This window comes from Tiliqua scincoides, chromosome 5 (assembly GCF_035046505.1).
Source record: "Tiliqua scincoides isolate rTilSci1 chromosome 5, rTilSci1.hap2, whole genome shotgun sequence".
Taxonomy (NCBI): Eukaryota; Metazoa; Chordata; class Lepidosauria; order Squamata; family Scincidae; genus Tiliqua; species Tiliqua scincoides.
This window is the reverse complement of record NC_089825.1, coordinates 128,440,023-128,466,544: the sequence shown is the minus strand read 5'-3', so window position 1 is coordinate 128,466,544 and position 26,522 is coordinate 128,440,023. Positions and strand designations below refer to the sequence as shown.

The 26,522-nt window shown below is 49.3% G+C and overlaps 2 protein-coding genes across 4 annotated transcripts in view; both read right to left on the bottom strand.

The window, feature by feature from the left end:
• Positions 1-26,522, bottom strand: part of RBM23 (RNA binding motif protein 23) — a 443,258-nt gene that overhangs the window by 345,600 nt on the left and 71,136 nt on the right. The window lies entirely within an intron of this gene.
• Positions 1,997-25,248, bottom strand: MMP14 (matrix metallopeptidase 14). The gene is made up of 10 exons (XM_066627573.1): positions 24,902-25,248; positions 16,545-16,693; positions 13,711-13,833; positions 12,859-13,166; positions 11,948-12,109; positions 11,218-11,381; positions 9,732-9,870; positions 6,353-6,503; positions 5,706-5,821; positions 1,997-3,185 (listed from the first exon to the last, which is right to left on the bottom strand). Exons 1-10 carry the CDS (start codon positions 25,004-25,006, stop codon positions 2,866-2,868), a joined length of 1,737 nt encoding a protein of 578 aa, XP_066483670.1. The 5' UTR covers positions 25,007-25,248; the 3' UTR covers positions 1,997-2,865.

Sequence of the window (26,522 nt, the reverse complement as noted above, 5' to 3'; positions counted from 1 at the left end):
GGAACGCCATGTCCTGGAGTGTCTGCAGAATGTGCGTTCCTCCAGGGGAGAAGATTCAACACAATTGGTTTGCTCTCCACCAAAACAACAACAACAAATCAACGCCATTTCCCAGAACTGTGCTGCAGATTTTGCACAGCAAAATACTGGGAAACCGATTTCCAAACATCTATTGCACAATAGGATGAGCCGGGACAGCCATTTTCAAAAAGGGAGCATCATCTCGACTTGCAAAAGATGATGACACAATTCTGGACAGCTTCAAGCTAACTGGGACGAAGCAGTAAAGAAACAGGAGCGTGGAATTTCTGTGCTTTCTGTTCCTTTGGCAACACCATCACATCGAAAATCCCTCTCTGATGTTCCAAGTATGATTTACACAATTTTTCTACAAGTACTTTCAAGACTATGGATGCGGGGGGGGGGGGGGGTTTAGCAAGTATTCCAGAAATATATCCAAATCCCTCACAGCATACTTCTTTTTCTTCCCCGAAAGCAAAATAAATCACACTTTAATACACAGTACTACTAAAAAAAGGGGGGGATATTCCAGCATTTATTTTTTTTTTAAATTCTCCGGTGATCCTTTTTAATAACAATATTTACGAACAACTTGTGTGGGAAATTAAAAAAAAAAAAAGGAAATCTTAAAAAACTCCCAGCGTTTTAAGTCCATTCCCACTCAGAAATGGGTTTTTTTTTTATTGCTAAACATTAAAGGAGTAACAGAATTTAACAGCCTACAGGCTCCCAGCGATGTATGTATATTCCCCTCCCAAAGAATGGGTGTTTACTATTAATAGCAAAATAATAACAATAATAATAATAAAGTGGAACAATAAACAATATTAAAACCCACCCACAAACACAAATGTATCGTTAAACACAGTTTAATTCCGTTTGGAGACCATTTGCAGACGCACCACCCCAGTATCCCCCCCTGCTTAAAAAATGGTCTGAACAGGAGCGAGAGTTTAGACCCCCCCATTCCCGGCCTGCAGGATTTTGGGGTTTGCCTCCCACCCCTATTCTGTTTTCCCCACCCTGTTAATGCACTATTTTTATTTTTATTTTTTTAAAAAAAGGCATTTGTTTTCTATAGAATAATTAAAAATTACATACTCAACAAAAACACATTAAAGTCAATTTTCCCTAAGAAAGGAGGATAAGGCAGTTTGAGGCACTTGTCTGGTTCAATACTTTGTTTTCTCTCCCCACCCACCCCCTTTCTTCTTTTTGCAAATTTCTGATTTTCCTTTGTAGAATCCAGACTGGAGCAGAAGTGACAACTGTAAACTTTACGCAACTCTAATCAGACCCTGGAGTTTGCACTTATGCTGCTCAAATGTGAACCTGGCTGACCACTGCCACCTCCATTCTATGCCACTGTCTACAGCTACATCCTCATCCTCCCAAACACCACAATCATAATTTTGTCCTTCCCCTCTTTTCTCATAGTTTCAAACATGCCCCATTCTCTTTTGTATTTGGGATATCAAGGGCCCATTCCACCTGATGTCAAGGAGAGATCCCCGCTTTTCCTCTGCCAGGACCTGTAGTTCCCAAACTGTGAGTTGTGACTCCCCAGGGATCCATGGACACCAGCCAGGGAGCTACAGAATTCTCGTAAAAAAAAACAAACCCCGCCCTATACAATGTATGGGATTTTAGCCCTAATGGGGAGCCATGGCTAATGGCCCATTAGGTCAAGGGAGCCATTAGTCAAAAAAAGTTTGGGTACCACTGCCCAAGACCAAGGCTGGCCCTTTAAGATGTCCCTTTCACAGCAAGATGAATGGGCAGTTATGACATGCCCCACATTTTAGATTCCACCCCTTGCAGTCCACCAACTGCCTGCCCTCTTACTCCCTACTGGGTAATCTACATAAGTGTGTCTACTGGTCAGCCGTGGTCCCTCCTTTTTTTCAAGGCATGCCCAACAGAATGATATGGTTCCCTTTTGGAATGCCATAACAGCTGCATCCCACCCCCCACCCCCATGCTGTAGCTTCCCTCTTTCATCTACATAGCTCCCACCATTAGGCAAAGATCTGGAACTTCTCTCCCATGGAAACATTCCTGAAGCCACACCCTCTTAGAACTATCCACCTTACCCTCATCCTTCTATAGGCCAAGGAAGGAAGGGCATCCACCTGTGTACCCGCCACTAATACCCATTTGCCCCCAGGAGAAAGGGGGAAGGAGATATCAGAGCAAAAAGAGAATACTTAGACAAGGAGGGGCAGTTCTAGTGACCAAGATTTCAGACAGAAAGTTACTATGATAATTTAATAGCCGTACCCACCAGGGCCAAGGGTAAACCTTAGCAGGCATTTGCAGTGTTGGCTCCCCCAACACATCATAGGGGATGCCCCACAGCAGGAAGCCTGCAGTGCGGTTGGCTGAGCCAAAACCAGCACAGAGGGAGGTCCACTTCCACTTCCTCAAGTTACGTTCATGAGCGCGCTCAGCACACCCTCTGCGTAGAAATCAGGGGAAATGTGAAGAGCGTGAAGGGCAAGAGGTGGAGAGAGAGACGAGAGGGAAGGAAAGAGCAGGACCAGGTGAATGGACGGAGAAGGAAAGGAAGACGGCAGGAAAGGGGAGAAGGCAGCATGGGAGGTGGCGGACAGAGCGTGTGAGGAAAGCAGCATGGAATGATGTGATGGAGGGAGTGTGGCAAGCGGCTAAAGGAAGACGCGGGAGGCTGGAGGGCAGGCACAGACAGAAGGAGAAACTGAAAGGAAAGACGTGGTCTGGAGAGGAAGGGCGCTCAAGAAAGGAGCACTGGAAGCGGGAGATGGTGGTGAATGGCAGGAGCAAGGAGTGCCCTGCGCTGCCAGCCCGCGCCAGACACTCGCCCTGTCACACCTTGTCCAGCAGGGAGCGCTGGCAATACAGCAGCCGCTTGGGCGTACCGTAGCGCTTGAAGATGAGCAGGGCAATCCCCAGTGCAAAGATGGTGAGGAGCAAGAGGATGGGCAGCACCACCGCAGCCGCATTCACTGCCCCTTCGCCAGCATTGTCCACCTCGATGATGATGACCTCTTCCCCTTCGTCCTGGCGGCCACCTGAGCTACATCCCATCCAGTCCCGGAGTACCGACTTGGGGTATCCCGGTTCCACCTTCAGCTTCTCGTTGTTGAACTTCCAGTAACGGTCCCCCTTGTAGAAGTAGGTGAAAGCTACACGGGAGACCAGGTGGGCAGGCAGGCAAGAAAGAAAACAAGAGAGGATTAACTGATTTTTGTCCAGCCCACGGGTGTACACATTTGGTTCTTGTTGCGTATATGCAACATTGGGCAGAAAAACTATGAAAAACTGGAGGCAACTGCAACATGTCTGAAACCGGTTTTAAAAGACTGTACTTTAAAATCAGTTTTGTTTTTTGTTGTTTTTAAAACAGCAAACCTGGAATGCTGCATTTTATTTCCTGTGCAAATTGAGGCCCAGCTACCCAAATTTTGGGCATACTTACATTTGGGAATAAGATTTCATTTTCCAAATTCGGTTTTTAGTAGAAAATTCAGTAGAAAATTCTGAACTCAAATTTTCATTTCAGATCACCTCTTTGAGGTTCCACGTGTACATTTCAGACTCCAAAATTTGATTTCATCAAAGTCAGGTAAAGTTTTTCCTGTGCGGAGGGGGCTCACCTGCATCCCCAGTCTGGCCTCACTTTTGGACAAGCAGGTTGGGCTTCTTTGCTAGCCAGCTAAGCTGACTAGTGAGGTTTTTTTATCTTTTTTCTTTTACTTGGGGCTATTTGCCCCCTGTACTGCAGGACCACTCCGCAGCAGTGCAGGACGGCTTCCTCCATTCCTGCACCACTGCCTCCAGTAACTTCCAGCTCCCCAGGGCCTTTTTCCTGCAGAGGCAGTCTGCGGAGGAGTATGTACACGCCCAATTTTATCCGACTCTGTCCCCCTTTTTTCATTTCACATTACATATTTGATCAGGGTTGAATTTTGTTCCAAGCCAGCAACTGTAAGGTTGAATTTTCAAAGCAAACTATAATGAATTGGAAAGACATTCCAGATTTTATTTCACCCTAATGGCTTTCTGATCCAAACTGTGAAGACAAAGGTTCCCCCCAGGATGATTCACAGGAGAGCTTGATCCGTTTATTCACAAGTTTTTACCAGTTGTCATCCCTGAATACACACTGACTCAACCTTGGTGATCAACAGTAGCTCAACAATAACTTCTCTAGGCAGCTCCAAGGATTATGAGTCCTATCTTGACGATGAGTGGAATGAGTGTGTGGAGGAAGGGGGCTTGTACACAGCAAGGCCAATGGACAAGATTGTACTGTACAATGGACAAGATTGTACGGGCAGGAGGTCTGTTCTAGAGGGTAGAGCCTCCATCTGCCTGAAGATAACATCCACAAGGTCGCCAGTTCAAGGCCACCGGCACCGTGCGACCTTGAAGCAGCTGACAAGCTGAAGCCGAGCTATTCCATCTGCTCTGAGCGTGGGAGGATGGAGGCCAGAATGTGAAACCAGATCAGATAGAAACACCTGAATGTAGTGGTTCTTGAAAGAACCTTCTTTCAATTGTAAAAATCCCTATTTAATAAGGGATTTAAATAAAAGCCTGCCTATGTAAACGGCCTTGAATCAAGTCTTGAATAAAGACCAAGAAAGGCGGTATATAAATACCTGTTGTTATTATTATTATTATTATTTTGCAGTGGATTTCTGCAGAGGAGCCCTGCACCCTTCTAGATCCTGCCAGTGAGACCACCCACTATTAAGTGTAAGAGGCAGGCTTTGCAAAAGCATCCCCTCATGCATTCATTTATCAGCTTCCAACGCTAGAGACTGATTTTTTCCTCCTTTTAGCATACTGGGTTTGTTTTCCACCTTCTAGCACGCTCCCCACGCTAGCAATCTTTCCTGTTAGCCTGGTGCTAGAAAACATGGCTGCCTCCATTGTACTGATTCCGTAAGGGGACAGAATGGTGCTGCTCTAACCACTGAATCTCCATGGTAAAGACTCCATATGCATTTGAATTGGATGCTGTTTTCTGTGTGTCGTAATAACATACGCTCTGCTGGATCAGGTCCAGGGGCCATCTACTTCAGCTTCCTGTATCTCACAGTGGCCCACCAGGCAGCAGCATACAGATGACAAGATACTGCATCTCTTGGTCACTCCCCTGCATCTGGCATTCTACTTACCCTCACGCCCCCCCAAGGAAGATAACAGATTGCACTTGGGTTTAACGTGAGCCACTCCAATTGCAACAGAAGGGCCAACCAGACGCAAGAGCAAATGGGAGGGCCCAACCCAGGACCCACTGGACATCAAGTTGCAACCCACAGTTTGAGAAACCCTGCGCTAAAGGCATGCTAGCGACTTCACTTCCAGCTATTTTCAAGCCGAGAAACAAACGCAGCCACAGTGTGTTACCCCTCCCTATCATGTTGGGGAGGCAAGTCACGCCCCGGATGACCCCAGCTACTGGATAGTACATGGACTCCTTTTTGCTTAGCTCTGCTCTGGAATCTGTTTCTCGGTTACATTACAATGTTCCAGAAAGCTTAGGAAAAGGCCAACAGACAACTGGGAACTGGTGTTCATATACTCTGATAATTGGCAGTGAAGTACCTCCTAGCTTTGTGCTAGAAACAGCTCTCTTTTCATTCCCATTTTCCCAGACTTCTAAGCAGCTCCTTATTCCCCACATCTCTTCTTACCCTCGTCACTGCCCATGAACGCCCCCCGAGGTGAATCAGGGATCCCTCCCCAGACATCAATGTTCTTGGGATAGTCGGCCTCGACCGATCGGCTCTCTTCACTGAAGCGGTAATATCTGAGCAATGAAAAAGAACACGGTGTTACTCTGAAAAACCCGACATGTTAAATTGGTTCTCTTTTGTAGAAATGCCACTTGCTCAAGGCAGACCATATACTGCAGGTATATACTGAAAACCAAACTGGAACCCCCACTCTAAAGGGACTCACAGTTCAATGACTTCCCTATCCAATTCTGCACAACTCAAGTGATCACACTTCTTCCCCCCAAATTCAACCCCCCCCCCCAGGCTTGTATCCCACCTCACCCTGAGAAGCCATACCGGTTCTGTATCCCCTGTCCATCAAACCATTCTATTTCCCCACCCTCTGGGTACAGCCCACAGGCACAGAACATCACATTCTTGCTCACAAAGCCAGTGGTAGATAAGGGTGGAGTTCAGGGTGAGGGAAAGAAGCCACGGAAAGATCTGAGCACTGCCTTGAATGGACATAAGCCACTGGGGTTCATCAGTAGCTCCTTAGCGAGCCAGCCAACCTCACTAACGAAGGGAAGTGTTAACCAAAAACAACAACAGAAATTACTCACTTATTTCCCCGAAAGAAGTAGGTTTTCCCACTTGGCATCCAGAAAAGTGCAGCATCAATTCTGTCTGTGGGAAGCCCTCTGCCCAGTTCCTTGATGTGCTTGGGGTATCCTGGCTCTAGTATGGCTTCATTGAAGACCCAATGTTTGTCTCCTGTCAAGGTAAAGGGCAATCAGCTTTCCCTTGAAGACGCACCAAGCCAGTCTTCAAGAACTTCAGCACTCTCTACACGCAGAGGAAAAATCCACTCTCCGTCTCACTTCACGTCAAATTCTAGAACTAGTTCAGAGCCAGGGTTGACTAAAACAGTACTTATCTAGGTTGGCAATTTTCAACCTCTCTCATCTCAGGGCACACTGACCAGGTGCTAAAATTGTCAAGGCACACCATCAGTGTTTTGACAATTGACAAGGCACACTGCATTGCAGGATTTGAGCTCACAGGTGGGGGGTGCTCACGTGGCCCGATCCAGCGGCCAGCTCCATGAATGGACAAACCCAGAAGAGTCGGCCAGCAGCTACATAAGCATGTGCCTCTCTCTCAGCAAGCCAGTGAGGCCTTGCGCTCCGACAATTATGGCCAGCTCTGCCATGCCAACCGAGGTGTCTCTGGGCCACCCAAGATTGCGTTGGAGCTTGTGAAAGTGCTCGGCAATTGTGGAAGTGACTGACACACAGGCACAGCCCAGAGGGGGCACAGCCAGTCCATGACCACGCTGAGTTACACACCCCCTCAATGCACCTCTGACCTCTCTTCCATAAGAGGGAGCAGATAGGTAGAAGGGAGGGCACCAGGATGAGGTCTCATGTTATCTGGTGTGCTCCCTGAGGCATTTGTTGGGCCGCTGTGAGATACAGGAAGCTGGACTAGATGGGCCTATGGCCCGATCCAGTGGGGCTGCTCTTATGTTCTTAAACTACAATTCCCAGGAGGCCTTGCAGGTCTCTTGTGATCTGGTGTGCTCCCTGGGGCATTTGGTGGGCCGCTGTGAGATACAGGAAGCTGGACTAGATGGGCCTATGGCCTGATCCAGTGGGGCTGTTCTTATGTTCTTATGTTCTAAGGAAAACAGGGTGATGTCAAAATCCCCAGCAGAATCTTTCACTCCCAATCTCACTTGATCACAAGAAACTTCACCTATAGATAAGCAAGGCTTGAAGTGTCTGAGTGACAGCCACAAAAGTGAATACGGGTCTATAGTAAGGCTCGTGTATATGTGTCATGAACATCACCTTCTTCAATCTTCATACTGTGGGCCCTCCTTAATAATAACTCAGTATTTATACACCGCCTTTCTGGTCATCAGATTACTCCTCTGATTTTTTCAAAGCGGTTTACATAGGCAGGCATATCTAAATCCCTCAAGAGGATTTTTACAATTATAAAGGTTCTCTCTTTCAAGAACCAAGAACATTTCAGAATGGATCTTCCTGATTTGGTCTCACTTCTGGCCTCCAGTTCTCCCACGCAGGCTGACAAGCAGCTCCCTCTCTCACATGGAGGGCAGCCAAGACGCTCTTGCTCACACCAAGAGCAGGTGGAATCACTCAGCTGGGCTTGTCCGCTGCTTCAAGGTCTCATAAGAACATAAGAACAGCCCCACTGGATCAGGCCATAGGCCCATCTAGTCCAGCTTCCTGTATCTCACAGCGGCCCACCAAATGCCCCAGGGAGCACACCAGATAACAAGAGACCTGCAAGGCTTCCTGGGAATTGTAGTTAAGAACATAAGAACAGCCCCACTGGATCAGGCCATAGGCCCATCTCGTCCAGCTTCCTGTATCTCACAGCGGCCCACCAAATGCCCCAGGGAGCACACCAGACAAGAGACCTGCAAGGCTTCCTGGGAATTGTAGTTAAGAACATAAGAACAGCCCCACTGGATCAGGCCATAGGCCCATCTCGTCCAGCTTCCTGTATCTCACAGCGGCCCACCAAATGCCCCGGGGAGCACACCAGATAACAAGAGACCTCATCCTGGTGCCCTCCCTTGCATCTGGCATTCTGACACTCTCAGCCATTCAGGGAGCTGCCAGTGTCCTCGAACTGGCGACCTTCTGATGTTATCTTCGGGCTAACGCAGGCTCTACCCCCTAGACCCTCCTTATCCATGGGCCTGGTATCCATGGATTTGAACATCCACAGATGCCAATCTGTGCCTCAGAGGGCCTCCCAGACACAACTGGAAGTGACTTCCAGTTCGTGTGGGCAACTTTTAGTTGTGTCCAGGCCTTTTGAGGAGGCTGGGAGGTTGGTGCAGCTGCCAGAGGGCTCAGGGCGGTCTCTGGATAAGTTACTGCGGCACCACAACCCTGACCCCTCGTGGATTCCAGCATCCACAGATTTTGGTATCCACATGGGGTCTTATAACCCCAGGGATTCCTGGAAGAGCAATGAAAATAACAACCTGAATAGCACCAATCACAGAATTGACCCCAAGACCTAGACGGGACTGGAGAGGGGAGGATCCCTGCCTGATCTCTCGGCATATGAACTCCCAGGAAGGATCCACAGAGATAGCCAGAGCCACTCCTGATGCTAGTGAAGAAGGACAGCAATTCTATCATGCCCCCTCCTGGGGATTCTAATGGCCATCAAGCCAATCATCTAAGGGAGGAATCCTGGAGCAGGAGCAGCAACCACACTATAGGTTGGTCCAAGACGGATGCTTTTAGGGCTTGTTCTTTGCCCCACTGCCAAGGTCAGAACATGAGTAGGACAACAAGTACAAGGTGAAAGCGTTCATTCCTTTGGTCCGGGGCAGAAGATCTACACACATGGAAGATCACCCCCACTAGGACTGAAAACAACTTAATTCAAAGACACTTGTAAGCAGTGCTTACAACTTACAAGTTACAAGCAGTGCTTACAAGTTGTGCAGCAACTGTTACCCTGCACATGCCCAATCTTGTCTGATCTTGGAAGCTAAGCAGGGTCAGGCCTGGTTAGTACTTGGATGGGAGACTGCCTGGGAATACTGGGTGCTGTAGGCTTATGCCATAGTCTTTCGAGACTGAAGGTTGCCAACCATTTGTAAGCAGTGCTGAAGATCTAAATAGCAGAAAGGCATGCTATGAACCTGCTAGTTAATTAATTAAATCGGAAGGGCCCTGTTACTGTTCCAATTTAAGCTGCCATTGTAAGAATCCACACACCAGAGATCAAGCTCAACCTTGTGGTAAATCTCACTTAGAGCCAAGCGGACTGACTAACTATCTGCACTAATTCATGAATGTTTAAACACTCAGTATTCACAGTGTTTAAATAGTTCAGATTGCGGTAACCAAAGGAATATTGGGGGGGGGGGTGAACTATGGGCACATTCACACTCCACATCTCATAGCTGTCAGAGGCAAAAGGACCCCAAAAACATCCACGTACCTTTAAAGAATACAAATTTTCCATCTTTCCTCTCGTATGCCGTGTTGATCGTCGCAGGGAGGCCAACCCAGAACTGCCCAATGGGGAGAGGGTACCCATCCATCACTCGGTTGTTACGGACCCGCCAAAACCATTTATCCTGGAAAAGGATACATTTTAGAAATTTCACTATGCAAAACAGTTTTAAAACGCAGAATAAATTACCTGAAACATGAAAAACCAGGGAAATAGGCTTAATGTGAAAGATGTCAATGTGAATCAGAATTCTACTTCTCCCCCTTTTTAGCGCAGAGCCATGCATTTATGACCTCAACATTCAGGTCACAGATCAATGGGGAACATGGGTGACATGTTGGCAACCTTCAGTCTCGAAAGACTATGGTATCGCGCTCTGAAAGGTGGTTCTGGAGCAGCATCTAGTGTGGCTGAAAAGGCCGATTCGGGAGTGACAGTCCCTTCCACACTGGGAGCAAGTGCAGTCTGTCCCTGGTCTGTCTCCCTGGCAATGGACCTTCCTTCTTTGCCTCTTTGCCTCAGTCTGTTGGCTAAGTGTCTCTTCAAACTGGGAAAGGCCATGCTGCACAGCCTGCCTCCAAGCGGGCCGCTCAGAGGCCAGGGTTTCCCACCTGTTGAGGTCCACAGTGTTATCGCTGATGATATAGAGTGTGGTCATAGCCAGTAATTCCAGTCGGCAATTTGATATTGAATGCAGATTTCAGCTTCCCGCCAGTTAAAATTAAAAAAAAAAAAACAATATTTCTTCATTTAAATAAACTTATTTCAAAATAAAAAGACTCTAGTATTTCTAGCCCTTAAGATTGGGTAGGCAAGCTTGGAAATGTATAGATCAGCTATTTTCAATGGTACATTGTCATGGTATATTGGTGTGACACGGGAGCCTGGAGCACATTGAAAATAATGGAGAAACTCTTCCTGGTTCAGCAGCTCTGGAAGAGGGACAAACAATTTGTTACTACAGTCAGTTGCTCTACAAACAGAGCTGCAGAGCCTGGAAGAGTCTCCTGAAAGTCAAGTGACATCACAGGAGGCAAAGACCATGTGCCATGAGAAAAAAAATTGCTGGTATAGATGCTACCTGATAAAATCACATAAGCTAAATGGGTTTCTATGCAGGATTTTGAGGAGCCTATGGAATGGGCATTAGTAACCTGCTTAGCTCTTTGTAACCATGAGTAGTCAAAACAGAATAAAAGATGAAAAAATAGCACATCTGCATAGAGGTGCTAAATATGCATATTTTACACAGGTTGCAAAATCTAGCTTTTCTTAGTGCAGAATCAGGGTGCTTGTGTTGCAGATTTTGTTTTAACACAGCAGACCTGACCCAGCTCCAAAACTGTCAAAAAAAGTCAGAGAGAGATGGTTCGAAGTAGGACTGATGCCCTGCCAATCAACCCATAGCCCTTTTCTCCTGACTCTGCTATGGATTCAAGAGGTCCCGTGACACACATCTTGCTGGCCTCACCTTGAAGACAAACATCTCGCCCCTTAGCACAGCAATGGTGTCAAATCGGCCATCGCAGATATTAGGGCCATATGGTGGGTTGTGGGGTGGCCGATTAGGGACACGAGGCTTCACAGTTGTACGGGGGATCTGCGTTGGTTTGCTGGGATGACCACTTTCAGACCCTGGAGACAAGGATGGAAAGGATTAATCTTCCTAACGTGCTTTGGGACAAGGTAGAGTTAAGGGAGGAAGAAGCAAGTCCCTCTTAAGAGACAGAGAGAGAAACTGACAGTACAATATATGTCTGGAGAAGTCAGGATCAGGGCTAGGGGTTGGGGCAAATTTGTTTTGGGGTTAACCACTGTGGGTAGTAGAAGTGATGGCCACCAGCATAAATGGTTTTTAAAAGGAACCATTAGTCATAATAGTTAAAAGCCTCCAAAGGCACTGTTTCAAACATACCATACAACAAGGAATGTCTCTTTAGTATCAATGGGGCATTCAATGGCTCTGAGTGGAACCAAAGAAAGAAACCCTCACAAGTGGTTGAAGGAGACCACAAGAACATGGCCACCGTCCTCCTGAGGCAGACTCTTTGGCAGCACTGAGGGAACGGTTGGCATCAATGCAGAGAGTGTGTCATTTTCGTCACAAACCTCGCTGTTCAGAAACCCTAGAACAGCACAGGAGTAGAGCGGTGACTAGGTTGAAGGGTCAAAGGTCACAATGGGACTAAAAAGGATCATACCATATAGCTGCTGGATACCACGGCGGTCGTCCTCAGGCAACTCAAAGTTTTCTGTGTCCATCCACTGGTAGAAAGGTGCCATGATGGCGGAGGGATCGTTGGAGTGTTCCAAGCCCAGCGCATGGCCCAACTCATGCACGGCTACCAGGAAAATGTCATTCCCTGCGAGATGAAAAATGGGGACATCTCAGAATCCACATCATATCAAAATCCTTCAGAACTAGATAACAGCAGCCCATTATCTATCCTTCAGGGTTGAGAGTCTCGAACTGGGGAGTCACAATGACCCAGACTGAGAGTCTCAGCCCCTGGCCCCTTAAGCAGTGAGGAAAGGGGAACGCATTGCTAACGGGGGGGCAAAGGGGTTTCTTTTACTCACAGGGGGCTGCTGCAAGGTCCAAGAGGTGCAGGGAGAACTGTCCAGCCCTCCGCAGGGCTCCCCAACTCTTAGAATATTGAAAATATTCAAAACCACTTCCAGTTTGGGATCGTGCAACCAGAAGTGGTTTCAGAGCACTTATTTTCAGTGTTCTCTGGGAGTCCTGAAGAGGGCTGCGTGGGGCTCACTGCAACTCCTCGCAGTAGCCCTCTGTAAGTAAAAAAAAACCCCCAAGCTGGGCTGGATGCAAACCTTTTGCCACCTAGAAAGTCTCTTTTCTTTGCTGGGGACTAGCTGCATCATGAGTCAAGAACATATGGGGAACTGGAAAAAGGAAGTTGTGATGTAACTGGTCTTGAGCTGATGAATAAGGGAGAAGGGGATTGTACAAGGTTGCCCACCAATTTCTGCTTCTCGTACATTGCTCATCCACATGCAAGTCTCTGTCTCTCACGTCCTCCATCCTTCACACATACACACACACACCCTCCTTATCTCCCTCAGTCATCCATTCCCCCCCACTTTGGCTCACCACTGAGGTCATCGTTGCGAGACGTCCACGGCTCAGCAGCATCGAAATGTGTGTCTCCACCAATGTGGGGCCCGGGAAAATAGGCGTGCGCCAGGAAGCCCCCTTCACCGTCGAAGGGGGTGCTGTCGCCGTGGAAACCCTCCGCGAAGAAGATCATGATGTCTGCTTGCGGTTCACGGCCCTCACGCACTGCCGAGTAGGGCACCTCGCGGAAGCGGAGCGGCGTCACCGACTGCCACACGCTGAAAGCGCGTCGGATCGCTGCAAAAGTGGCATGCTCGCCCACCTTGGGTGTATAGTTCTGGATGCTGCGGAGAAGGCGAATGCTGAAGTCCCAGTGCCCAGCACAAGCATGACCCAACACCGACCGCCCCATCATCTCACACATCCTAAGCATGTGGCCCTCCAAAGGGCCCCCCTAATCACCTGCAACGTCACTGCTCTCAGCCAACCTCACCAACCCTCCATGGTCACTCACACCCTCCAAATTCTGAGCTCCACATTCCATATAGCACTTGGGCTCCTCCCCTGGCCCCACTCACACCTACTCTAGAGCTCATTCTGGGACCTACAACCAGGTCCTAACTTTTTTCCTTTCCTTTCCTTCCCATAAAAACATCACTGGTGTCTCCTCATCATGATGATGCAATCAGTGCGTCCGAAACTATATCCTGTTCTTCTTCAAACAGCAGGGCAAAATTTTTCTCCCCTTCATATAGGTTTCTGTGTTGGCTGCCACTCCCCACTATGGATTCAGCCCCAAAGTTACTTCTCTCGGCTTCCATGGATTGACCCCATCCCACCCCCAGCCCTCTTCCTCAGGCAGGCTCCTCAACCTCTTCCAAACCTCACCAGAAGCTAAGATCATTTTGTGACCACTTCAGCCCCTGGATAGCATAGCGCCTCCGGCGTACATTGGCCTTGATCTCTGCTCCAAATTTATCCGGAACGCCACAGCGGGGCCTCTTCATGGCCCTAGAAAAAGGGAAAAGTGTTCAAGGTTTCAAATGCACCCTTTGGAAAGGGGGCTTCCATAGCACTGCCCACCGCTCACATCTCAGAAGCAAATCCACATAAGTTCTTAGACTAGAAACATCTTTGTTGGCCCTTGTTAGCTAGTCACGTGAAACCAAAATGAAGGAAGGAACCAGTGTTCATGTCTGGTTGCTTGGCAGCAATTCTCATTCACCACAGGTAAGTTCCAAAAGTTCTTGGTCTCCCTGCATACCTGGCCAGGGTTTGCCATTAACTCTGCTGAAGAGTTCTTTATGGCCAGGCCATGAAAGCATGGAGGGGGAAAGTCTATGGATTCAGCATCAGAAAGTAGTTCACAATTCTGAGAAGGGGGAAGCACTTTGAAGTATAGGATCAAACCCTTCTGACCACAGGTTCTACTCTCAGAGAGGTGAGCCTTCACATATATACACATATACATTTTATTAATTATTGTTATTATTATTATTATTAAATCACTTTTCAACATTAAACATTCACAAAGCAGTTTATATAAATAAATAAGAGAGAGAGAGAGAGAGAGAGCGCCACACAGCAGTTGGGTATTGTGAGTCATTCATTTTGATCAAGGAGGTGGAATGGTTAACAGTTTCTAAAAGTGAGATGCACAGATGGTGACACAGATGGCCTTTGGGTATCTATTTGTGTAATGCTCTGAGCATCCAAGCCTTAGAAAGACTTCTGTGTGATTCCAAAGCCTGCATCCAGCATTTCAACCACTGCTTGGTCCCAATAAAAGGACTGTTGCTTGTTCTGTTTCACCAACACGACCAAGGATCTGCTCTGGAAGCTCCGGGTTCACACAAGTGGTTGATCAGCTTTGTACAGGGAATGGTTTGCTTCTGGTCAGCTAGCTTTACAATTAGTGGAAATGTGCTGATTTTTTTTACTTTTCCAATCCACATCTATTGAGTCACAGGAAGAGCCACCATTTCCCTTCTGAAAACTGCTCTCAAGAGTTATTTAAAATCCGCCTGATTCTCCTTTTTATTTTCTGCGCTCCTGCCAATGTCTTGTGGTGTGGAGTTCCTCTGGTGAACCATAACTACACCAGACACAGCCTTGTATGCAATAAGAGGGCCACCCCAGGACAGGATATTGCTCAGCCATAATGTCTGCTCGCCAACGCTGGGAATGGAAGCAGGTGGCCAGCCACCCAGCCACAATCACAAACCCGTTTTTTCTCTTGGTTACATCATGGCCTTTTAGGTGGTTTCGTAATGTCTTGGTCCCACCACCGGTTACACTTGGTAAATCTCTTCCGTCCTGTGATGTTTTGGCAAGCCCAGCCCTCACTGTCAAGGCACCCTGAATACCCAGAACACTCTTGCTGCACTCTGTTCTCCCTCCACGGTCCTCTCTATCATACCTACTGACCACAAAACGGCCTTTCCCCCATTCCTCTCATCCAGCAAAATGGCTGCTCAAACAACTAGCTTCATACTATTATTTTCATACTGTTTCCAATTGCTGAATTTGATACTAACGTCAATTATTTTTATGTTTTCATGCTTTTCTTAACCCTCTCATAATCATTGACCTCCTCTCCCTGCTACTGCTGCTATCAATTTGAAAAGTGAGAGTGGAGGAGGAGGTGTGGTGGAGAGGAGAGTGGCAGACTAGAGCATCTCCTGGGAGACACTCTAGCCCACCACACTCTTTCCTCCCTTTCTCTTCAACTTCAGGGAAAACGGGAGCAGAAATGGTGGTAGATGAAGAAGAAGCTGAGGAAGCAGTAGTCTTGGGTCTGTTTAGCTAAAAGCAGGAGAGAGAGAGAGAGAGAGAGAGAGAGAGAGAGAGAGAGAGATTTAGTGCCAGCTCAAGACCTCCCAGATGAGGGAGCATGCCAAATGCTCCACTCCACCACCCCCTTTCCGTTTCCAATTCAGGGAGTGGGAGGAGGAGGAGGAATAGTGGAGGCGAGTGGGCAGACAGAGATGGGTGTTGCCCACCCATCTGCTACCTGAGGCAACTGCCTCCGGTTGCCTCATGGATGGGCCGGCCATGGCTACCATTGAAGGTACCTAAGAAGGGGAGGCCTCTATAACAAACATATCCCATCTGCCCAATTCATGTTTTATTTCAGTGTTTTAGACAATCCCAAAGGATCTCCTCTATGGAGAACTCGTGCAAGGAAAGCCACAGCTGCGATACAAGGACATCTGCAAGAGGGATCTGAAGGCCTTAGGAGTAGACCTCAACAAGTGGGAAACCCTGGCCTCTGAGCGGCCCGCTTGGAGGAAGGCTGTGCAGCATGGCCTTTCCCAGTTTGAAGAGACACTCGGCCAACAGTCTGAGGCTAAGAAGCAAAGAAGGAAGGCCCATAGCCAGGGAGACAGACCAGGGACAGACTGCACTTGCTCCCAGTGTGGAAGGGATTGTCACTCCCGAATCGGCCTTTTCAGCCACTCTAGACGCTGTTCCAGAACCACCATTCGGAGCACGATACCAGAGTCTTTCGAGACTGAAGGTTGCCAACAGTTTAGGAGACAATTCCCATTGAATTCTTTCTTTTTTTAAAAAATCAACACTTTGCAAGAAATTGAAGGACACTTCCTCTGGAAAAAAAGAAAAATGTGCAAGACATATGCTGGGGGAAACCATGAAACATGCTGACTAGACATGGAAAGGAGTTGGTCAGAGGTTTTGCAAGAGCAAAGCAAAATACTCACTTCATAGTCTCGGAGTCAGCCTTGCCCGTCACCTGGAGCCCATAGAACTGCTGCATGGCGGAAATGGCGGCTGAGAGCGACTGGGGAGAGCGTTGCGTGTGCGTTCGCAAATCCCCAGGGGGCAGGTATCCATATTGCTGCAGCCAGGCCTGGGGAAAGAATCAGAACGGCGGGATGAGAAACACGGGCGTAGGAAGAACGGAAAGACCCTGAGCCTGATCTCGCCTGCACCTGTTTACAGTCACAGCAAAGCAGGAGTGATCAGGACAAATAAGGGTGGACCCAAATGATACCAGAATTCCAGAACGTTTTCACTCTCGCACAGGCCTAGTTCTCACCAGGATGATGGTACTCCTGTGCCCAGGTTGAAACACCTTGGGGTACAGACATGGGCTCAAATGCCTCAATGTTCTTCTGGACTAAAAGCAATCCCTTCACATAGAAAATTAGTGCAATGGTGGAGAGAGGAGCTATTTCCCTAATGCGCTACTTTTCGATGTGCAGGGATTTTTTTTAACTAACGTGCCTGGAATCACATGCATCCTAAAGCTGCACAGCTCAGCAGGTTCTTAGGCCACAGAGTCATGGGTTTGAAGGAACCAGAAGCAGCACAAGACTGTTCACAAACTGGCCACTTCCCCACGCACACATCCCTTCATTCAAGTTGAAGCTGCCAGTGGGGAGATGCTGGGGCAAGGCAAGACCCCAAAGCTAGGAGTGATACATTCCGGGCCAGGAGGAGGACAGGTGACAAAAAAAAGGCCATGCGGTGAATTCCATTTCATTCAACAGTTCAGGACCACTGGATTAAGTCCTGATTGAAAGCAGGTTAGTGATGAAGGGATGAATCGCCAGGCCCTCCACCATTCAGCAAGACCATCCTCTGGCCCCATATGCCACATGCTCAGTCAAACTTTCCACAAGCCCAGCGGTTCCCAAACTGTGCACTGTGGCACCCAAAGGTCCTGTGGCGAACTCTCAGGGGCACAGCAAGATGTCCCCAGTGGCCTCTTCTTCCAGCTCTTCCACGAGCTGCCATCTTGGATTGCGTGATAGCTCATGTGATCTCGCAAGATCCAAGACGGCGGTGCCTGGGAGAGTTGGAAGAAGAGGGCACCGACAGAAGAAGGGCGCCGTGACCATGGTAAATTTGGAAACCGCTGCACATTTCCATCTTTAAGCATCCAGTACGTTTTTTGGTAAGCCACCTTGGACATTATTTTAACTAGATAAAAGCAGGATATAAATGTTCTTAAGAAAATAAACATATAATATCGAACAGCCTCACACATACCCATCAACTGGTCATCAACCTCTTCGCATACATCAATCCATCCTTATATAGAAGCTCTCATTCACCGGCCTCTCCTTCCTTCCCCTCTTGATCTATCCATCCACTCCACTGCCCTCCAGAAACGATAGCCATCAAATTATTCATCCTCACACACCCCACTTCACCCTGTCCTTCTAGACATTCATCTGACTTTCTATTCATCAGTTCTGCCATTCACCCCCGTCACTCACCAACTGTATGTGAGAAAACCCTCACATGCGACACATGATAAACAAAAACATGAAAATATTCTGAACCCATCAAAAGAGGAGGCTGCCTTCTGTGTCTCTGCATGGTTCTTTGCTCTGTTCTTGCCAAGCAGCCTCTGCTGGTGAGGCTGCCACAACTCTGCAACAGGTGCAAATGGGTCATGCAATCATGCCTGATGAAGAGACACCTCTACTCTCTGAGGTGTCCAGAACAACGACTCTCACAGAAGCACAACAGCAGGCTTCAAAGGTAACCCTTTGAAGTGGAAGAATCAGTAGGCTGATAGGGTTGCCCAGGCCGATAGGGTTGTCCAGGTTCAAATCTTCAGTAGGGCCAATAGGGATGTCCAGGTTCAAATCTCTGATAGGGCCAATAGGGTTGTCCAGGTTCATATCTCCACTGGGCCATGAAATGTCCCTAGTGGCCTTGGGTCAATCACTCTCCTGCAGCTTAAGCTCTCACAGGGTCAATGGGGGGAAATCATGGATGGCCACCCATGGATGAGCTCCCGGGAGGAAGGCGAGATAAAAATCTAACTCCCGCCGTCGTACATCCTGGCTCTTTTGCTCCTGCACACCACACCTTTTCCATTCACCCATTTCTACCCAGTTTCTACCAAGCCAGAGAAACACGCTTGAAATCCAACATTTCAGCTCAATGAGTTTCAACAGGATTTCATCCCAGGACACTGACATTTGTCCCGGCCATTTATCTGCCTGTGCGTCACCCCTGCCAGGCACCCAGGCCTGGTGGCTGTCTCAGTTTCCCTCCTCTCTTGATCTGTGCAGTGATTCATGCTGTCTGAAGCAATTTCCGGGCCTCGGAAACCTGGGCGGACAGTGGAGGGGAAGGGGGGGCACCATGAGATTGGGCTGAGGCTCCTTCTCCGGCACCCTTCCTCGGCTTGGGCTCTGCAACTCATCCTTGCCCACAGACTTCACCTAAGCCTTTTGTGTTGCAGACAGAGGGTGGGGGTGAGGAACTGCTGTGGCTTGAATTGAGCCCGGGAGGCTGTGGGGGTGGAGAAAGGGAAGGGCTGGAAGGAATTGTGGTTCCTTCCAGCATTGACACTCATGATATATCTCTCTCCTTAAGCAACATCAGGTGATTCAAAGGGGATGTCGCTGGGAGGCAGAAGCCCAGGAAACCAGCAGCAGTGGATTAAAGGGGAGGGGGGAGAAGAGGAGGTAGAAATTGAGCAGCATTAACCCCTTGTTGTTTGACAGGTTTGCAAGGACTTGCTGTAACCTATCACAAGAACACTATTAAGGCCAGAACAGTGCCAACTAACCAGATGCCATTGGGGAGCTCACAGTCGCAGTGGTGGAGCCTCCCTCACTGGGGATCTTCAAGCAGAGGCCTGACAGGCACCTCAGTTTTCCAGTTACAGGCAGGGGGTTGGACTAGATGACCTTGTGGTTCCCTTCCAACTCACATGATTCTATGATGTGACGGAGTGTGGGGTTCTCCTCACGCAGTGTGGAACACCTGCTCCTCAGAAGCTGAGTGGGGGCTCCAATCAGATACAGAGAGGAATCTCTCTCTCTCTCTCTCTCTCTCTCTCTCTCTCTTTCCAAAACCTTAGAGTTCACAGTCACCCACTGCCAGGCCATCTATGCAGCCACCGGATGTAGATTGCATCAGCAGCAGATTGCAAGGGGTCAAAGGGAGGTGTGGATTCAGAGTGCCTTTTACTGACGCCTCCCTCCAACCTGCCACCCATGCATGGAAAGGGTTTGGGTTGTTTGGGGGGGGGGAGGTTTTTTGTAGCGCAGAGGCAGCAGACCCATGGCAACACCAGTCAGGGAGGGTCATGCCATCCCTGCTTCGAGCCATCTCTACAGTCACCCACCAGAAACGGAGCAGCAGCAGATTCAGGACGGGCAGGAGAAGGGACTTCCTTCGGACAACACATAACTAACGGATGGAATTTGCTGCTGCAAAATGTGGCGGTGGCCGCTGGCTTGGATGGTTTTAAAAGAATATTAGACACATTCACGGAGGAGGAGCAGAAAGAACAGTCTATCTAGAGCTATTCACTACAATAGCAAAATAGCAAAAGGTCTCCCAGCTCAGAAGCCAAACGTCACCATGGAGCAGTGACTGGAGGCCAAGCAGTGGAGGGTAGTTGTTACTTTCCTTGCTTGTGGCTTTCCTGAAACAGTGGATTAGGTGGATCTTGAGTCAGATCCAGCAGGGCTCTTCTCATGTTTGAACATGGCTAATGGCCATTGGCAGAGCTCTGCTTGGCCTGTTCAGCTTTTGGCTTTCCATCCTGGGCATGCTACAATACCTCTGTCATCCCTCTCCCAAGCTTTCCCAAGTATTCCAAGTTCTACCGATAACACAGGCCTGTGCCGCTAAGGGTCAGGAAAAAACTCTTTCATTTTTTCAAAATTTATAGTGGTTTTATATGAATTTGAGGTGCTGGTTCCAAAAGCAGCATCAGTTTTGCCGTACCACGCCTAGTTTCGGAGAAAAGGCATAGCCTCATTAGTGAATGGTTCAAGCAGCTTCCGCGTGGCGTAGGTTTCCTCGTGAGGAAGATGCCTGAACCATTCACTCTCCGAAACTAGACATGCTAGGGCAAAACAGATGCCATTTTTGGAATCAGCACCCCAAATATACCCATGAATAGGCCTAACTTTTAAGACCGCAAAATGTGTGTTGGCCTATGTAACTGTTGCCCATCAGCTGAAAAGTGTAGTTTACACCCACCTCCTTTTAACCAGATAATCAAATGAACAAATGTTATTTTATTTCACAGGTTTATACCACCCTTCCTCCAAGGAGCTTAGGAAGGTGGACATAGTTCCTCCTTTCCTTTTGTCCTCACAACAACTCGGTGAGGCTGAGAGAGTGACTAAGCCAAGGTCACCCAGAAAGTTTCATGGCTGAGCATGGATTTGAGCCTGGATCTTCCAGGTCCCAAGTCCAACTTCCAAACCACTTACACATACAAATTTTAGTGAACGTACACAAGGCCAAAACTTCAGTATTGTGTTTGAGATCCTGAAATAAGTGCGCAATAATCTACAGCTGTAAAAAAGCAACGCTGCTACTTGTCAGAGAGGAAAGACTGTCTTCCTTACTCCCTAGTAAAGCAGCACATGGGGATCAAAACCGTTTCCATAAGAAATCCAACAGGGGTGCCCTTCATTCTCCTTAACCATCCCTGATTTCTCTGACCCCAGTTCTTCAGGTGAATCCTAGAGGTGGGTGCAGGGGCTTGAGGACTTTCAGGTCATGGGGTAGGAGCCGAAAACATCACAATCAGAAGCTGGGAGAAATGCAGCGGAGTGATAAATCTTGAAACCCTGTGCCAAAAGCCCTTGCTTCAAAACAAAAACAAAATTCTGCCCTTAAGGCAAACACAGGCTGGTACAGGCAAGGTGATCATGCCAGGCTTTTAGCAAATTTCGACAGCCGTGGGCGTCCCCAATTATTTCCTTGCCTTCTTTTTTGGGGCTGCTCTCTCCCCTGGCCTGACTCTTGCCAATGTGCCAACAGACCAAGTATAAAAATTCTCTCTGCCCCCGCTTTTTCCCTCTCTCTCTCGCCTGGCTCCTCTGGGTGCCTTCTCTTGCTTACAGCAATTCCTAAAAAAAGTGGTCGTGTCTCATTCAGGAGGTCCCAAAATATCCCTTGGAAGAGAAAGAGACACAAACAATCCCCTGCCCACGCAGCAGCCTGGGTACGGTCACAGTCCTGCCCTCCTCACTCCTTTCATCCCAGGCCAAAGCCTTCCTCGAGTGACTCCTCCGGGCCTTTGGGCCTTCGTCTTGTCGGAATGCTGCCTTCCCGGAGGGTGAAGACAAGGCTCCCTTTTGTCTCCTCTTCCACATCCTCATTCTTGGCATCCGCTTAACCCTCAGCTCACTGGAGCCATTCTCTCTCGGGACCTTGGCTGGCAAAGGTCACAGCCGCGCCACCCCCCATCTCAGGACTGGGTGCCGCCACTTCCCTCCGCCAGCCCTCTGCCGCTTTGTGCTCTGCCTTCCAATTCTGGAACCGCTTCCCTCTTTCTTTTCCAATTCACTGGGAACACCCACATGAAAAGCGGCCCCTTTCCTGCCAGAGCTCTTCTCCATACTTCATCTCCTGTTCTTTCTTAACCCACATTTGTTCTTCCTCCCAAGATTCTCACAGAAATTGGGTTACGAGGCAGGAAATCTATCTTTTCCTCCGCAGCAGATGTCTCCAACACCTTTCCCTCTTCCTTGCCCTTGTGAATCCCTTGTGATTCACCCCTGTGCATCCCTTGCCCTTGTGATTCCCTTGTGAACCGTTGCTTGGTTCTTTCCTCCAGCCATGCACCATGCTACAGATCCCTTTGTCCCTTTTGGTATTGGTTCAGATTCTCCTTCCAAACAAAAATATCCAAGCAACTCCCCCCACCCAGCACGAACTCCACCATTGCCACAGTTTCAACAAAAGAAGGTGAAATTCTTCCACCAGGCAAGAAAAGTAGGAGAAAGAGAGCAAGGCTGTCACAATAACAGACACCCTTATTGCTTGGAGCCAAGAGAAAATGGGAAAGAGATAGAGCTGGTTTGTTTTTGTCTTTCAAGGAATTGTTGTGCAATTGGATCAGGTGATCAGAAGGCGCAAGGGATATAGACGGCCAAATGGGGAAGGGAAATGAGAGAGGTAGCCAGGGGCTGGTGAGAAAGATGAGGCTAGACAGTCACGGAGAAATGGATGGAGAGACAGGAAGGCAGGCTGGAGACCAACTGCAGTTTTCAAGAGTTGGAAATGGTTTGACCTGGTGTGCGCACGGCTTGATTATTGGTTTTGCCCCACCACCTCTGGCCAAACAGGTTTTGCAGGTTTCTGAAAACCTGCACAAACTGTCTGACTAGAAGCAAAATTAGGATTAGCATAGTCAACTGTTTCAACTCAACTTCTCCCAAAACTATTGTTTGTTTCCTGCAACAGGTAGACAGGAAGGCGTGCCCAAATTAGAGAAAATATATGTGGAGGGAGGGAGGGAGGGAGGGAGGGAGAGAGAAAGAGAGAGAGAGAGAGAGAGAGAAAGAAAGAAAGAAAGAAAGAAAGGGGTTCAGAATGAGAGAGGCTGAATGGGGCAAAAGGATGTTCCCAGGACAAGGGAAAGAACTGCATGTTGGGAATGAGAAGGGTCTAGGAAGGGGAATAGATAGTAACCCACCATTACTTGAATGCTGAACAAAGGATGGGGAGGCCACCGTGGAAGAATCATATGTTAAGTTTATGAACACGTTAAAAGGAGATAAGAAATGGGAAAGGGCAGAAGCAGGCAAGAGACGGATTTTCATCCATGTTAGCGGAGCTGAAGCGGTCCTGTGGCTCCAGAAGAGAAAAGCAGGGCTAAGGAAAGACAATCAAGACAAAAAAAGTAGGGCACAAATACAGGAAGTAGAGAGAGTCTGATTATGATTCCCTCCCCCACCCCCACCCCCACCAGCCATTGATTAGGTAGAAAGAAGTCAGTGACATTAAAATAAAAGGTGAGGCATCGATGGAAGAGAAAATCTGAGAAGAAAATGAGCAGAACCAAAGGGACTAATGTGCAAAAGTGGAGCCCAGAAGCACAGTGCAGTTTGGCAAAAGAAGGAGTGGAACAGAAAATGCCTTGGCACCAAAAACTCCATCACTTCATCCAGCTGCAGAACACATCCAAGAAAAGGGAGAGGGGGAAAAACAAAGGATAGTAAAAGAAGGAGCAAGAGAGGAGTAGATGCAAAGAACAGATGGAGCAGGAATGTAGGGAAAGGAATCAGAGCAAAGGTGAGGGGAAGTTTGGCTGGAGGGAGAAGCGGGAAGAAAATTCTGCTGTACCTGTGAAGGGGAGTCTTCCAGGCAGACAAAGGAGGGGGAAGGTGATGGATGGGGAATCGACCCTGGATGTTAGAAGGGTCCACAGTAACCACTGCAGAAGCCAGAATGCATAGGAAGAGATTTGCATAGGCAAAAAAGGACCAGGAGCAAATCATCCTAGCTGGGTGAAGAGTCCATGGAGGGGTAGAGGCCGTGGCATAGCTAGAGGGGGTGCAAAGCACTCAGCTTTGCAGGGAGCCTCACCGCAGCATGCAAGCAGCCCTTCCTCCTCCCCTTTGGAGCCATTCCAGGTGGTAGGAGCAAAACAGAGGCTTTGCACCCCCTCTAGCTACGCCACTGGGTGGAGGGGGGTCAAGGTTCGGAGAAGACCAGAAAAGAAAAGCCACAGTGCAGAAGAGATGCTGAGCCTGGAACGAGGAAGGCAGGGGGAGAAGAGCAGGGGAAGATCCGGGAGTGGTGCAAGCTCAGCACTGGACAAGTGGAGGCAAGAAGCAGGCTGCAAGGGGGGGCAGTAAAGAGCTCAAAAGGAGGGAGGGAAGGAGGGGGCAAACCCAGGCACAGGAGGAGGAGGAGGAGGGGGGGAGACCCTGGCAGAGGGTGAGTGGGGGGAACAAGGGGAAGGGGAGATGTGCGCCCAGGGAGCGATGGGCTGAGCAGTGGCGTAGCCAGTGGGGGGGCAAAGCACTGAGTGCTGCAGGGGGGCTCCAAGCGGTCCCTCCCCCTCCCCTTCGGAGCATTCGCCTTCGTGTTGCTCCCCCCAGCCCGGAATGGCTCCGAAGGGGAGGGGGAGGGACCGCTCGGAGGCCCCCTACAGCACTCAGTGTTTTGCCCCCCCTCTGGCTACGCCACCGGAGCAGAGCAGGGAGCGGGACCGGCCGCGATCCGGGGCCGGGGACGCCCAGAGCAGAGCGGGGAGGCGGGCCAGGTGGGCGGCGGGATGCCCGGGCAGGCAGGGAGGCGCGGGTGGAGGCGAGCCGGGCCCGGGGGGACTCACCTCGGGGCTGAAGGGGGCGGCGGAGGAGCCCCCGCGGGGCAGGAGGGCGGCCAGGGCCAGGGCGAGGGGCAGCAGCCGGGGCAGATGGGGCCAGGCGGGACGCATCTTCCTCCTCTTCCTCGGGGCCCGAGCGCGGCTCTGTGCAGAAGGAGCTGCGCTGGTGTCGGGTTTCTGCCTGCCTCCTGCCCTGCCCTGCCCTGGGCTCCCCCCGCCCAGACTGGAGACGTGGTCGTGCGGGGTCTGGCTTCAATTAGAGGCTGCCGGAGGAGGAGGAGGAAGGATCCCGCGGAGGAGAGGCCAGGGCCGGACTCCTGGGTCCTCGTCGAGGGCTGGCAAAGGCTCTGGGTCTGTCCCCAAGGTTGCGGGGACTGAAATCAGGGAACCTTCCCCCTCCCTCCCTCCCTCCCTCCCTCCAGGGCCGCCCTGCCTCCCAGCCCCTCCCCTCCCCTCCCTGGCTCTCTCCTCATTTGAGATTGGAAACCCCTGGGGCAGAGAGCTGCCCTCCTGCCATTTGCAAAGCATCAGGGGGACCAGGCGCCCCCTTTCCCCAACACACCTCCTCTTTTTGAGCCTGGTGCCCTGGCAAAGAACTTCAGGGTCCTCCTTTTCCCTGGGAGCAGGCAGCTCAGAGCCTTCTTGGAATCAATGCCATATAATGTATAAGAACATAAGAACAGCCCCACTGGATCAGGCCATAGGCCCATCTAGCCCAGCTTCCTGTATCTCACAGCGGCCCACCAAATGCCCCAGGGAGCACACAAGACCACAGACACAACTTGCATCCCAGTGCCCTCCCCTGCATCCGGCAATCAATATAGTTTAAGATTTAATAATAAGTAATATTGTGTTTCAGTTAACCACATGAAATCAATAGACGAGTGTTTTTAGCTTTTATTTGGTCGTGTCCTACATTTTTCTTGGATGTCCTACATTTTGGGGGTCCCAGTCCGCTTTTGCGGTTATGACATCCGGTCACCCCGCGTCACAGCCAGGGGTATTGGATACTTGGGCTTTCCGTTTCACAACTCAGTGACAAAGTCTGACACCAAAGGCTCTTGACTGAACTTGGCAGCCAGGGAATAAGGGGACAGAGGTTACCTTATGGGTTGGGAATTGGTAAAGGACAGGAAGCAGAGGAAGAACAGCAAGAAGAATCCCAAAGGCCCATCTAGTCCAGCTTCCTGTATCTCACAGTGGCTCACCAGGTGCCTCAAGGAGCATAGGAGACCACAAGAGACCTGCATCCTGGTGCCTTCCCTTGCATCTGGCATTCTGAGATAGCCTGAAACCAGGAGGTTGCATGATGTACACATCATGGGTTGTAACCCTGTAACAGACTTTTCCTCCATCAATCTGTCCAATCCCGTTTTAAAGGTGCCTAGACCAAGTGCTTTAGGGAACAAACAAGAGACCTACATCCTGGTGCCATCCCTACCCCATTTTGAGGTAGCCTGCTTCTACACCCAGGAGGTTAAACATACTCATAACAGCTTGTAACCTGCGTGCATTCGCATTGTTAGGGGTTATAATCCTAGGGCAGTGGTTCCAAACTGTGAGTCGGGACCGACTGGTGGGTTTCAACCTGGTTTTTGGTGGGTCCCCAAAGGGTGATGGAAAGATC